The sequence below is a fragment of the Arachis duranensis genome, unplaced genomic scaffold, assembly GCF_000817695.3.
Source record: "Arachis duranensis cultivar V14167 unplaced genomic scaffold, aradu.V14167.gnm2.J7QH unplaced_Scaffold_165934, whole genome shotgun sequence".
Lineage (NCBI taxonomy): Eukaryota > Viridiplantae > Streptophyta > Magnoliopsida > Fabales > Fabaceae > Arachis > Arachis duranensis.
Window position 1 is genome coordinate 3,524,141 of NW_026264258.1, and position 14,840 is coordinate 3,538,980.

Here is a 14,840-nt window from a genome sequence, read left to right on the forward strand (position 1 = left end):
TTTATATTTTTAATAACAATTTTTTTATTTTATAACCTTCCTCGCATGTGCTTTAAGAGTATGATAAACTCTTAATTATTTATAGAATAAAGGTCTACGTCCAAGTTATAATCCTAACAAAGTTCAATCAAGTATTTTAAATCCACGCGCGCACGTTTCACTATCGTCGCTTCTACATTCAAGTCATAACCCTAACGAAATCTAACCAAATATTTTAAATTCATGCGTGTATATTTTACTGTCTTCGCTTTTTCTTTATTATCTTTTTTGTTATCATCATCACCAACAACACCAATATTTTGCTAACATTTTTATTAGTTCTGATTTCCTCTAGTGCCATCATTAAATAATTTTGGTTTATTTCTTAATTTATTTGAGGTTCATTTGGATCCAAAAATGAATTCGATGTGTTTTTTGTTGACGATTGGGTCTTTTTTATTGCTTGTTTAAATCCGAACAAATTTCGATTCATTTGTGAATTAATTGAAATTCACTTGATGCTACTGATAAGTATTGACCAAATTTTTTATTCTTTAGGTAATTTTGGTTCATTTCTTAGTTTAATTGAGGTTCATTTGGATCCATAGATGAATTCGATGTCTTTTTGTTGATGATTGTGTTTTTTTTACTGCTTATTTAAATTTGAACTAATTTCGATTCATTTGTGTATTAATTGAGGTCACTAGATGCTGCTGATAAGTATTGATCAAATTTTTTATTATTTAAGTAATTTCGGTTTATTTTTTAATTTAATTGAGGTTTATTTGGATCTAAAAATGAATTCGATATTTTTTTTGTAGATGATTGAGTCTTTTTGACAACTTGTTCAAATTTAAACTAATTGAGATTCACTTTATATCTTTTTTTAATTCTATTGAGGTTCACTTTATGCTGATAAGTATTGACCAAATTTTTAGCAAAAAATAATGAAATTATTTATTATCACTTTATTCAATTACATTATATTTCATTTCATTCCATTCAATTTATCTTAAAAGTCATTCCAATCTTTAGGATAAATTGTTCATTGACAACACACTTAAACTGCAAATGAATCAAAATATTATTATAATAACACCATTGTATAATAACAAATGAACAGAAAATTATACGTTCTATAAATTCAGAAATTCCTATAATTTTGGTGCATTTTTGAGTTAATTGTATCGTAATCATTATGTAAATCCGGTGCATTTGGTCTCATTGTCATGCACAATTCAAAACTTTTTTTCCTCCTCCTCATCTTCTGATTCTTCTTTTTTTTGTTATCTTTTTTTTTCATCTTTTTTTTATTTTTTTTTAATTTTTCTTGATTTACTCTCTTGAAAAGAATAAAATCAAGAAAAAATATATCAAAAAAAAAATAATAACTGTAATAACCTAAAAAAAGAGAAGAAGAAAAAATAAAAACAGAACGCAACAGCAAATGCATGTGTCCAGTTATGTATAATAAAAATAATTTTTATTAAATTTAAATAAATTTAATTAGATTTAATTGTCAAAAATGCTTATATGTATAGAAACTCTTATTTATATATTCGTATTATAGTTGTAATTTTTTCACAACACTTGAAGGGTCCTAGAGAATCAAATGAAACCATGGGGGTTCAAAAGTCAAAACCATGTCATTTTGGTGAGAAATGAGAATCATGCACTACCATCAGCTATTCAACAATAAACCAGAATTCAAAACTTTTAACAGCAAGTGATAAACTGCGAAGTGGAGTTTAATAAGTATTAATAATAACAAGATTCTTAAAATTTCCTCCATTATTATTATAACCCCAAAAATTGGAACAGATATAGTAACATGCGGCATGACAAAAATGATCCATATGCCATGGCACACTCTTCTACGTAACTCTCAATCCAATCATCATCTTCTTCATATTTTTATTCTTCCTTCCACACTCTTCTCTTCTCACCCAAGCCTCTCTCTCTCTCTCTCTCTCTCTCTCTCATCATTTTTTTGCTTGCACTTCACAAAATTCGATAATAATGTCTGCCACCACCTTCACCTCCGAATCATCGCATGTCCACGTGGCACGTGACCGTTTGGCCACTCTCACCGCTCACCTCCTTCCTTCCTCTGACTCTACCGCCTCGGAGGACCACCTCCAGCCACTCCAGCTGTCTGCTCCGGCGACGGCGACGGTGACGAGCCTGAAGGGGACACTGACGGTGGTGGACGAGAGGACTGGTAAGAAGTACTATATTCAGGTGTCTCCCGAAGGCGCCGTCAAAGCCACCGACTTCAAGAAGGTACCATTATCCCTGCAATCAAAACTCCGATTTTGAACAAGTGTTAGTAACTATGGCTAATTCTCCCGCCAAAACTGAGAACGAAGGAGGAAGTGGAAGTTGTTTTTGTAATATTAATTAAATTATTTATTTATTTAATTGCAGATATCGATTGGAAAGAATGACAAGGGATTGAAACTTTATGACCCTGGCTATTTGAACACTGCACCTGTTAGATCAACTATTTCTTATATTGATGGTGATGAAGGAATCCTTAGATATAGAGGCTATCCTATTGAGGAATTGGCACAGAAAAGCACATACATGGAAGTAGCCTACCTCATAAGTAAGTTTGAGATCCAGCCAACTGTGTAGAGTAATTTGAGATGTGTAACTGATTTTTATCCGGTTATGGAGTTTTCCTAAGTTGCAATATATCCGTATAGTATTATTCACTGTATTATGCATACTCTTGATGTATATGGTATTCAGTATTATGCTTGTATACGATACTATTCATGAAAACTTTTTTCGTCAAATTTATTTCTTTCATAAGGTTGATTCATGTGTCTGTAGTGTATGGAAATTTGCCTTCTGAAAATCAGTTATTGGATTGGGAGTTCGCTGTATCTCAGCATTCAGCTGTACCGCAGGGAGTTTTGGTGAGCCTTCTGGTTTTTCTATTAATGCAAGATTCTAGATTTTAGATTTGTAAACAACTGATTCCGCTTTTGTTTTTGTAGGATATCATACATTCAATGCCACATGATGCTCATCCTATGGGTGTGCTTGTTAATGCCATGAGTGCTCTATCTGTTCATCATCCTGATGCTAATCCTGCACTCAGAGTAAGTAACACAAAACAAAAACAGTTTCCCATTTTTCAACTTTTCAACATCTTTTCATCTAGCTCTGATAATTTCTTTTAAAACCCTTTATCATACTTCAATGCAGGGTCTTGATGTTTACAACTCAAAGCAAGTCAGAGATAAACAAATAGCTCGGATTATCGGAAAGGTTTGGTTTCTCCATTCTCTCTATTTTTTTTTTTCAGTATCTGCAGTTTGTAGCTTTTACTTATGTGTGCTGAATTAGTCATTGATTTATTCTGAATGCTACCTGCCCTTGCTAAGTTTGTTTCCTCTGAAGTTCTTGTGTAGCATTCATGTAATTCTATACTTATTATTTGGAATTTATCTTATTACCTCTTTGGCAATATCATTTTCCCTTTCTCAATGCAGATAACAACAATTGCTGCAGCAATTTATCTCAGAATGGCGGGACGGCCACCTGTGCTTCCATCGAATCAACTTTCTTACACAGAGAACTTCCTATACATGCTTGATTCTCTGTATGTCTAACTGTTGTTTCTGTCAGATGATTTGGAACTGCATTATTTTCGGTTTATTTTCCTTTGTGATCTCATTATTTAAAAAGGATTGTCATTTATTCTTGATGATAGAATGGTAGTAACATACTAGCTGATTTTTGTTATGCTGAAGCTATATCAGCATCGGGTATGACTGAAATAAAATGTTCAATGTGTTTAACTTCAGAGGCAACCGCTCATATAAACCAAATCCCCGGCTAAGTCGTGCACTGGATATTATTTTCATCCTGCATGCTGAACATGAAATGAATTGTTCCACATCCGCTGTTCGGCATCTTGCATCAAGGTAGACATATTCCTACTTCAGCTGATACTCCTGCTATTACACCATATCGAATGAGCTTTCACACTGGATAGAACTTTTTCTGAATAGTGATCTTTCCGCAAAAGAAATCATGCTGTTCTATATTGCTTAATGGTTACCTTATTTGCAGTGGTGTTGATGTATACACTGCTGTTGCTGGTGCTGTTGGAGCTCTATATGGACCTCTTCATGGTGGAGCTAATGAGGTAATATAACTGATTGATGAGATTTCATGATCATTTTTATTTAGCATGTTTCTTATTTGGGAAAAAAAATGAGGTTGTCATGTATGAATTGACATTTGATGCAGGCTGTTCTTAAAATGCTGAGTGAAATTGGAACTGTTGACAAAATTCCAGAGTTCATTGAGGGTGTTAAAGCAAAGTGTGTATTATTATTAGTATTATTTTAAAGATCTTCTTTTTCTTGTATAACTTTTGTGCCTTCTACTTTGTGTTTTGGATGCTATTCCTCCAGGAAGCGAAAGCTTAGTGGTTTCGGACATCGTGTTTACAAAAACTATGATCCCAGAGCAAAGGTCCTAAAGAGACTAGCAGAGGAAGTGTTTTCCATTGTTGGGCGGGATCCTCTTATTGAGGTGTTCATCTTTTAATCTCTTACTCCATCTATTTGCCGTCTATTTTATTATTCTTTGAGCAGGAGATGGTTTGATCAGGGGATATTAATACAATATCAAATTCTACATTTCGAAGATTTTGCTGCAAACTATTCTAGCTGTTTGTATCTGTATCTGAATGTTATTCAAATTTAAAGCACTTCAAAAGGTTTCAATCTAAAATCAAAACTTATTAATACAATATACAATTTTTTGATTGTGCAGGTTGCAGTTGCCTTGGAGAAGGTTGCACTATCTGATGAATTTTTCATCAGAAGAAAGCTATATCCAAACGTTGACTTCTACTCTGGACTAATTTATAGGTATAGTTATTATTACACCAGGTTTTTCTTTCTAGGGAGCATAAGATAAGGTTATCCCTCCTAATATATGTTACTAGGCTTTAGCTAATGCCTTTATGTGATCAGGGCCATGGGGTTTCCACCTGAGTACTTCACTATTTTATTTGCTATCCCTCGAATGGCTGGTTACTTGGCGCATTGGCGAGAGTCTTTGGATGATCCTGATACGAAGATTATGAGGCCTCAACAGGTTGTTTACTTTCTTCAACTCATTTCTCCAGTTATGGTTTTCTACATTGAGATATTTAAAATATAGCAGAACCATGGTTGAGGGTAAGAATCAAATTGGCCTAGTTGTTAGTATCCCATTAGTATATGAATTAGTTTCTTCTACGTTTTCTATCATCTCTGATTACCAGAACTAACAGTGATATCTGTTGTGGATGATTTTGGATTGCCACTAGTGTTATCCTAATGTCACCTTAATCTATTTCATGACCAGGTTTATGTTGGGGAATGGTTGAGGCATTATGCACCAATCAAAGAAAGAACAGAATCAAGTAACACCGACAAGCTTGGCCAGTTGACCGTATCGAATGCCTCAAAGCGGCGGCTCGCTGGAACCGGGATATAGGTAATATATATAGTTTTGCTAATGACATTGCCAATATATGATTTTCACTCCCTTTGTTCCAATATATGTCTGTTAAGTTCTAAGAAAGTATGTTTTATTGTTTTCTGTACAGTTATATTTAAAACAGAGGGAGTAATTCTTAAAGGTTCCAAAGTCTTTTATGGCTTATATTGCCTAAGTTTTACTATGGCTAAAGCAGAATGAGGCAAGAGACCTCAGGAGGATGTATCTTCATAAATAATGCGGCCAGTTTTGTATTCTATTCTAGTAGCAGAATAATGATAGCAGGATTTGCAGTTCCAGAGGGATCAATCAATATATGCCAAGTAACATGTGTGGATGGAATGAAATCAAACTAGTTAATATTCTTGGTTTTGTGATCATTTTATTTTACATTATTGGTGATATAAAGAAGTTCCATTGGATTTTATTTTATTTACTTTTTTCATTTATTATATCCTACTAGATTTGCCATTTTTTCTTAATTAGTGCCGTTATAGAATTTGTCTAAGACACTTAAGTAATAAATAAATAATAGTAAAAAGATAAATCCTTTAATTTTTTTAATGCATTTCACAAATGCTTAAGACGCTTGTTAGTATTTTGTTTTCATTTTATCATTTAATTTCAACTCCACTTAGATATATTTTAGGAAACAAAATAATTTGGACACAAGACAAGTACCTCAAGTAGTTCCCTATATCTATTCTATAGATGTATATATATAGAGAGATATTTATGCGTGTCATATGACAAATGTGATGACTGATGAGGCCGATTCAATGACTTTAGGCAACAGAAACATGTTTACATTAAAAAAAAAAGTCGAGTTTAGGGATTACATGCTGATTAAGATATGTTTAAGCATCAGGTAAGTCACAAAAACATTTATATTTTCTTGAGGGTGTCCAAGTCTTCAACACTTACAAGAGTGCAACAGCAATAACATGGTTGTTGGATAGTTGATGAAATGAAATGAAATGGTATAACCTAGTTATTCAAAAAGTCAATACTAAACCCTTATACCAGATATTCCTGACAGGACAATATTGGTAACATTTCAAATAACTTTCTTAAACATTTTCACTTTCATTCAATGTGCTTAAGCACATAACTTTTCTCTCATACACATCAAGGAACTCACCTGCCTAAGGCAGAGTCACTGCATGCCATGCCTTCAGCATGAAAGGGAAGGATCGCATATATGATGAGTTCATGTAACATCCATTGTGTCCTTCCTTCCGTTTCTTTTTATCAGTCACTTTCACTTTTTGGTACAATAATGTATCTGGATACAAAAAGTGTACATCATTGAATAAATGTATAGGATACAAATTGGTTACACAAACTTTCTGCCCATGATATTCTTATGCATCTCCCTTCATAAGTAAATATTTTTTTCCATTTGTTTTGCAGCTAGATCATATTCGGTATGAAGATGCTAATTTCATTTATGTAAGAAACAGATTACATCAACTACCATGCATGCCTCGATGCAACTTATGCAATAAATACAACAAAGAAAAGTAAGCCATTTTTCTTAGCGTTAAGATAGCTGAAACTAACATTACAGTTTAAAAGCAAATAATGATCCATAGCATTGCTATCTCTCACATAATTTGCTCCTAAAACATCCTTCTGATGGATTTGGGATCTTTTGATGTTGAACCAATTCCAGAAGTACTTCCAGTCCTTGTAATGCTTGTTGAACTGCAGAACAACAAGCAATGGAAGATTGTTTAGAAAAATAAAAGGAGAACAAAAAAGGAAGTGAGGATTAAGATAATTATTTTGGAAGCAATAACTAAACTGTTAGCTCCCGTAAAAGTATTACAAACACTACAAATTAGGTAGATGTATAGCCAAAAAACAAAGAAAAATTCTTAGAAAAAGTTTCTAACCAAAAAGTTGCTGTCATATATACCTACTAGTCCTCTGGAAAGTATTCTTCTTCATCACTGCAAGATTTTTCATCTCATGACTGTAAAAGAAGAAAAGACAAAGGGGTCTATATTTATAAGATAAAATTATACAACAAAACAACCATAATTATATTACTAATTTATTTTTCCCAACTAATGATCATTGATATGATCAAAAGAAATTATTATAAACCTTAAGGCCCCTGCTTCCATCCAGCATTATAAGTTACCTCTTTAGAAATTCTATTTTTGACTTCTTCATTATGTTGCTCTTCAAATTTGACACATTGTAACCAGGTCCATCTACAACAGATCCTCAAAGATGAAACAACATTTAAAAGTGCAACCTGATGAAACATAAATAAAATATAAAGCACAATAGTAGAGTGAACTAGTTACCTCCCCAGAATCTTTTTTTACTCGAAGGTGGAGTTTTAGTGCACAGCTGTACTTGCCTACTCTGTTTTTCTACAGAATTCCAATACATTGTTCATCAAGCTAACAGTTAACATGTATGTTTATCAAGTTATATTAGCATTTTGTTTGGATAAAACAAACATGTATGTTAAAAGGTTGAGAAAGATTCAAATCAGGTAGACAAAAGGATATTCACGTTCAGCAAAGCAGGAAAGGCAAGGAAAATTAAAACAAGTAGCCAATAATGCACACACTAGGAACATACTTGCATCTTCTTTCTTGTACAGATTCCTGATTCGATTAGATACTTCCTTCTCAGCCTCGGCTATTTCTTTCTGTTTTGCCTGCAGAGAGTTAACGTAGTGAGCGCAGCTAACAATTTTTATTGAATACACCCTATTCATCTAAAATATAACCGAGTTGAACCAAAAAGAATTATGATAAAGAAATCAAAGAATGACCAAGTAAAAAATTCACCTCGTACAACTGCTTCCATTTAAATGACACTTTCTTTTCTCTCATCCTCCTCATTACTTCCTTGGCGCAATTTAACCCGTACTGCTTTTCAAAGAATCCTTTCCATAACTTATCAGTCACCGGACTCAAATCAGCTCCCTGCATAGCATATTGGGCAAATTAGACAAACCATTTCACCTGGTGATAGCTCCATACATAGTTGACAAAAACGAGAACCTTAACTTACTTCGCTTGCCTTCTCCACATGAATCAACTGATCAACCGTGCAGTGTGGCAAAATTCGCTCGAGCAGGTGTAGATCGACACAACCAACGTTTCCAAGGTATCTTATATTATCTATTATTTTCTGAACACATAGATCAACCAGGGATGGAAGTTTCCGCGCAGGTAATTGAACTTCGCCTCTTCTCATCATAATGACACTGATAACCAAGAAAACAATAAGACTATAAGCATTCAAACTAATCATGAAAACTAATAGAAACTAAGCTCTCATGTTCTCTTCCTCATGTAACATCCTTCTTGTTAATGAAAATTTACTTCTATTAGAAAAATATTGTAGATTCATATATACATGCATAGAATTGAATTCTCTCAATTGAAAAACTCACTTGATGACGTCAAAGATAAATTTTCAAGACAGCCAAAGCATACATGCATACATAATTGAAACAAAGATGAGAACTGAATACGGTTCCATTAAGAGATTCACATTTACTATTAATTCATATCATTAATAAACAGATGATCCGTGGAATTATTCATACTTCCACAATTTTGGCTAATAAATCAGCGGGAAAAAATAAAAAGAGAGAGAATTGTTATTTCCTTCTCGATTTTTTTTTTTTTTGAATACAAATTTCGAAAGAACATTAATTAACAAGGATGGATCACAGATAAAGTAGATCATCAAAAACAGGATTCCAATTCATGAAAGATACAACGAGATTTGGCTAAATGCTTACATAATCGATTGAATCTAGACACGATCCGAACGAAGGTGGATCAACGAATAAGATACGGGAACCTCGTCGCCAAATCGAAGGACGAACGAGGAGGGAGAGAAAGAGAGGAATCGAAACGCGCAGAGAGGAGGATTCCAGGGAGCGTGAACTTCACGCGGTGTTTTGGGTGAGCTGAGGATGCTAACGTGCGCCGTTGGTGAGTCTTAACTCCTAACTCAAACGCACAAAAGGCACAGTTTATATTATAGTCTTTTAGATGAACTTTATTGGGATAAGGTTGGGTTGGGTTTGGTTTGTTGGATGCTCGCGATATGAATAAGATTTCATTCAACTGTTGCATTAATTTTTTGAAAAGTACAGGGTACCAACATATTATTTGCCAACTTCTACCAACTCTTATTTATATTTGTGTTTCATGGAAGTGTGTTCGTAGATGTGTCTAATAATTAATATATTTTAAATACATATATAAAGAGACACATCCATAAAATATATCTATAAAGACACTTCTATTAAACTCAGTTATAAAAAAGACATTTTTATTAGACACATGCACAAACACACTCCCATGAAACACAATTATAAATAAGAGTTGGCAGAAGTTGGCAGATATGCTGTTGGTAACGTAGCGAAACCATTAATTTTTAGATTTTCATTAAAGTATATTGAATGTAGGTCTTTTTTCCCTTTAATTATATAATTTGTGATAAAATTAGCAAATATGTGTATAAAACTATCGATTTAAAAGGTTTTTATAAAAAATATAATATTTAAATTTTTAATATATTTGTTATGTATTTATTAAAATAAAATAATTCATTTTTTTACTAATAATAATCTTAATATTATTATTAAAAAGCACATGTTAAATAAATTTTTTATGATAAGATAGATTTTTAATTTAAAATATTATGACATTATGTTACCCTAAAAAACCTTAAGTATCTACCAACTTCACTAATGGTGGTTACAAAATTTTTCATTCAAGGCATAGTATCCAAGCAAATTCAAAAATAAGTAGAAACTCAGGTGAAATAAACTTTATGTTAAATAATTTAACAGATTTGATTTAGTTAAATCGTTATTTAACAACTCTTAATTATAAACATCAACTTCATATAAAGTTAACTGCATTTAAATTTCTACTTTAAAAATTTCTTAATACTTCTTAATACGAAAAAGTTACAATAACCAAATTTTTTGGAAAGTGCTAAACAACCATTTGCTTCTTTACACATAAATCAACCTAACACAGTTTTACATTGACCAAATTATAGCTGTTAGGGGTCTTTCATCGAAAATGCTGGTGACACCCCATTCGCCATATCAAAAGCTAACTAAACGAATCTCACATTGCTACTGTCAAAATCATATTCCTTAAGTTACTAATTTGAATCATTGAATGCCAACAGCATATAGTACTGAATTGCCTCGGAAAAAAAATACTTCAACCACCATATTGTCATGAATTAATGTAACTTTTTATGGATCACCGAAAGGTAGAAGGATCATTTATACTAGCTTGCAATGTCTTCAGCTATAATTGGTGGAACAAATCTGCAATTTTCAAGCGTCTGCTCAAAGATATGTCCCACCCTCAGAAGCTCTTCCTGCAAGACCATATAAGGATGGGGATCCTATTATTCATTCACAAGAATAAAATTCGACTTGTCTCTTTAGAACTGATAAAGCAAAGACACTGCAGTTTTTTTCTTATTTTCGGACAAGACCCAAGTCATACACACAAATTTCTTATTTGCAATTAGCTTTCTTGAAACATGTTGGATTTTATCTTAACAAAAATCATATTTGAAAGAGAAAAAAACACAACTTTTAAAACGGGATAAATACTTGTGTCCCTTGATAATTGCATAGCAGCAAGAAAACAATTCTGTTTTCCATTAAGCTACATGTACGAAACCATGAAAATGCATCAAATCATGATTCATGTCTATATGAAATGATGACTGATAACGGGAATAAAACGAAAGACAATATCCCTGATATCCATCAACAAGGAGTTGAGTGCAATAGACAGAAAAAGTCATACCTCACCAAATGCTGCACCAATCATTTGTAGACCAATAGGAAGCCCGGCAGTCCCACCCTCAACAAATCCACATGGCAAAACCAAGGCGGGTAGTCCAGCTAGGTTAACATTTACCTGTTGAGAGAGAGAGAGGGCCAAAGATTATGGTTAGTGACTGGTAAATGAATATTAAGTACCTAGAAATAGAAATTCAGACAATATCAAAGAGGATGAACTCTTAATTGGTGACTTTATTCCACTAGACGATTCCTTTTCTCATACTAAGAATATTTTACAGGTAAATGCTAACGTAATAAAAGTAAGAGACGGAAATCAAACAATAACATTGAAATGCTTACAGTCATGATGTCTCCTGCATACATGGCCAAGGGATCATTTTTCTTTTCACCTTAAAAGGTCACAAGCGAATAGACAATTAATAATGCAGGCAATGAAATGCAATCATGACGAAGCAATAAGATGCAAATGTAGTGCTTACCAATTTTATAAGCAGGTGAAGGAGCTGCTGGTGAAATCAGGATGTCATTTTGATTGAGTGCTTCTGTAAAGCTATTCCTAATTATGGTTCTCACCTGTGAAAATATAGTCAAAAATATTTTTCCAAAGATTCTAAACCCGCCTATGTAGATGAAATTTAGACATGAATGCAAAAGGGAAAATAAATAAATAAATAAATAAAAATCCATGAGCGTATCTATCATACCATGTATCCCAATTTCATTGTTTTAGACTTTATAATACACAATGGGAAATGGACCAAATATAATAGTTATAGCAAAATGAATAATGCTTTAGCAGTACCTGCTGTGCACGTTTGTAATATGCATCATAGTAACCAGCTGAAAGAGCATATGTCCCCATCAAAATTCTCATTTTGACCTGAAATATGCATTTAAAATTCATAGCCAGCTTTTAAGAGCAACAATGAAAATTTTAGACCATCCCTTTTATAGACATATATAAAGCTGCCAAAAACCCATATATCACCAAATGTGAAATCTAGGGAGTAAAAGGATGTACCTCAGAACCAAATCCATTAGCTCGGGAACTTCCATAAAGAGAGTCAAGCTCATCAGCATAAACTTGGTTTCCATATCTAGATAATAGATTAGAAAAAGGAAAGGGGGAGGAGTAGGTGTCAAACCCGTCAAAACAAGAATAAAGAGCATAGAAGAAAACATTGCGGAATGCATGTGTTTTTATCTCGGAGGGAGGCCATGGAGCATTCACCTGATACCATCGTAGCGAGACAAGTTGGAAGATGATTCAGATGAAGCAAGGATATAGTAGGCTGGCAACCCAAGGGAAAAGGATGGAAGTGAGACCTGTACATTTAAGAGCAAATGAATGAAACATACTCAAAATATAATTGTGCTAACATAAACTTATAAAGAAGCTATAGGTACGAACTAAGTAAAATGATGCAAAAGACCTCATTTACAGAGCATCCTAATTCCTCAAAATGGGAAGCAGCAGAATGAATTGCAGAAATTACTCCAGCATCAACACCGTCACCAATGGTTTCACGAATCAGACCAACTCTCAGACCCTTCAAGGGCTTACTTTCAAAGGAACTAGCAGAGACAAAATGAGACAGAAAGTTGGGCACATCCTGAGAAATAAATTTAGGAATCTGCTTAATAACAAGAAATACATAAATAAACACTTGCAATGATTTCATCAACTGCCCATCTTATAGACAAATTATGCCAATACCTTTGACAACTTCAGCTAACAACAGGATATTAGATGGCTATAACAATTATACCAAATATAAAAGAACTCTTACTTGATTACTTGAGGTGGCATCAAATCTATCATGACCAGAAATTGCATGAAGGAGAATCCCGGCATCAGCGACTGATGAACCAAAGCAACCAATAGTATCAAGTGAAGACGCATACGCCATAAGTCCAAATCTTGAGACACGCCCATAAGTTGGCTTCAAACCTACAACACCGCAAAAAGATGCTGGCTGTCTCACGCTTCCACCAGTATCACTTCCCAGTGATACCACACACTGCCTGGCAGAAACTGCAGCTGCCGATCCTCCTGATGATCCTCCTGGCACCCTAGAAAGATCCCATGGATTGGCTGTGACCTATTGAATGAACATACGCATCACCTGAGTAAACCAATCCCAGTTATAAATGGGCCACAGCAAGAACACTAGAATCCAGACAACATAAAGCTTAGCCAAATTACACCACATCCATGAGTACCAGCAATGCAACCATGGTCTTAGAACCATGTAGCAGGTGCATAGTATCTAAAGATCTCTCAATTCGGAAACCTCAACAATAAAATTGAGCTTAATTTCTATCTGCAGTGAAGTTTATACTCACTATCTCAAAACGAAACTAAAAAGAAAATGGTTGAGGAACATAGACTTCAATCCGCAGTTAAAACCAAATGCAATGCAATGCAATATAATTAAGTATGCTCGGCATGAAATTAACTATTAGCTAGTTATAGAAATAACAGAATCCCAAACACTTGAAATTAAACATTGAAGAAAATTGAAGAACCTGAAATGCAGAACCTTCAGTGGTGCTACCCATACCGAACTCATCTAGATTGGTCTTTCCAACAACAATGGCGCCAAGCTCCTTCGCCCTCTTTACGGCGGTTGCGTCGAACGGCGGCCGGTACCCTTCGAGAATGCGTGAGCCGCCGGTGGACGGCATATCAGCAGTACATATGTTGTCCTTGACGGCCACCAGAACTCCGGCGAGGGGACCAACATCCTCGCCGGCGGCGATGCGGCGGTCGAGTGAGTCGGCTTGGTTTAGGGTAATAGAGGCGTTGGTGGAGAATGGAAGGAAGCGAGGGAGGCGAGAGAGTGGACGTGGGGTTTGGAGTGTCAATATCATCTTTCCTCCTTTCTTGTGAAGACTGAAGAGTGAAGAAGATAACAAAGGGGATGGAGCAAGTGTGAGCCCTGAGCAGCTCTTATTTTTCAGATAGTCTCATTTTCCTGCTTAAAATTGGTTTTTTTCTTCACTAAATTTTGGTTACTAGTTGATTTGTTATTGTAATAATGCAACTGAAAAGCTATGAGCTTAATAGAATTGTTTTTAATTTATTAAGTTAATAATATATTTTTAATTTATATTTTTAAATATTATAGATTAATTACAGCTTAAAAATAATAAATTATGTTGATCTTTGAATTTTTTTTATAGTACAATATTTATGTAGATATAGATATTTTTTAATTGAAACTAGACGTAAAATTAAGTTTAGTAAATCAAGTTTAAATACACACATAAAAATGGGTGGATGAAAAAAGTGAAAGTATCGGTGATAAAAGAAAATCTGTACTGATCATAGAGAAGTTTGGTTGATGGTACGACGAAGGCAATTGATTTTAGTTTGTTGAAGGAGATGATTGGAAAAAACCTAACTCAAGTTGTCAAAGTACGGGAACTGAGAGTGTATAAAGTTCTTTTGACTTTTGATTCGTATTGAATGCAGAAGAAGCATATACGTTTAAAATGAATAGTCTCTTGCAATTCTTTC

General features: G+C 34.0%; 3 protein-coding genes across 3 annotated transcripts; 1 reads left to right on the top strand and 2 right to left on the bottom strand.

Annotated features, from left to right (window-relative positions):
* Nucleotides 1–1,776: 1,776 nt before the first annotated feature.
* Nucleotides 1,777–5,917, top strand: LOC127743918 (citrate synthase, glyoxysomal). Its single transcript, XM_052256133.1, has 14 exons — nucleotides 1,777–2,262; nucleotides 2,407–2,587; nucleotides 2,818–2,903; nucleotides 2,985–3,089; nucleotides 3,196–3,258; nucleotides 3,483–3,592; nucleotides 3,798–3,917; nucleotides 4,066–4,141; nucleotides 4,246–4,319; nucleotides 4,413–4,533; nucleotides 4,777–4,874; nucleotides 4,980–5,103; nucleotides 5,356–5,487; nucleotides 5,600–5,917. The coding sequence occupies exons 1-13, from the start codon at nucleotides 1,999–2,001 to the stop codon at nucleotides 5,485–5,487; spliced, it is 1,554 nt and encodes a 517-aa protein (XP_052112093.1). The 5' UTR covers nucleotides 1,777–1,998; the 3' UTR covers nucleotides 5,600–5,917.
* A 639-nt stretch (nucleotides 5,918–6,556) lies between these two features.
* LOC127743919 (uncharacterized) lies at nucleotides 6,557–9,528 on the bottom strand. The gene is given in 9 exon segments (XM_052256134.1): nucleotides 6,557–7,138; nucleotides 7,140–7,197; nucleotides 7,412–7,468; nucleotides 7,640–7,712; nucleotides 7,809–7,877; nucleotides 8,092–8,170; nucleotides 8,304–8,441; nucleotides 8,530–8,725; nucleotides 9,269–9,528. Coding segments are annotated over 8 exon segments (711 nt in total). The 5' UTR covers nucleotides 8,719–8,725; nucleotides 9,269–9,528; the 3' UTR covers nucleotides 6,557–7,090.
* A 951-nt stretch (nucleotides 9,529–10,479) lies between these two features.
* Nucleotides 10,480–14,282, bottom strand: LOC127743854 (glutamyl-tRNA(Gln) amidotransferase subunit A, chloroplastic/mitochondrial). The gene is made up of 10 exons (XM_052256032.1): nucleotides 13,847–14,282; nucleotides 13,108–13,419; nucleotides 12,751–12,930; nucleotides 12,549–12,643; nucleotides 12,339–12,414; nucleotides 12,120–12,197; nucleotides 11,797–11,890; nucleotides 11,657–11,706; nucleotides 11,319–11,432; nucleotides 10,480–10,878 (listed from the first exon to the last, which is right to left on the bottom strand). Exons 1-10 carry the CDS (start codon nucleotides 14,189–14,191, stop codon nucleotides 10,786–10,788), a joined length of 1,437 nt encoding a protein of 478 aa, XP_052111992.1. The 5' UTR covers nucleotides 14,192–14,282; the 3' UTR covers nucleotides 10,480–10,785.
* Between the last annotated feature and the right edge of the window lie 558 nt (nucleotides 14,283–14,840).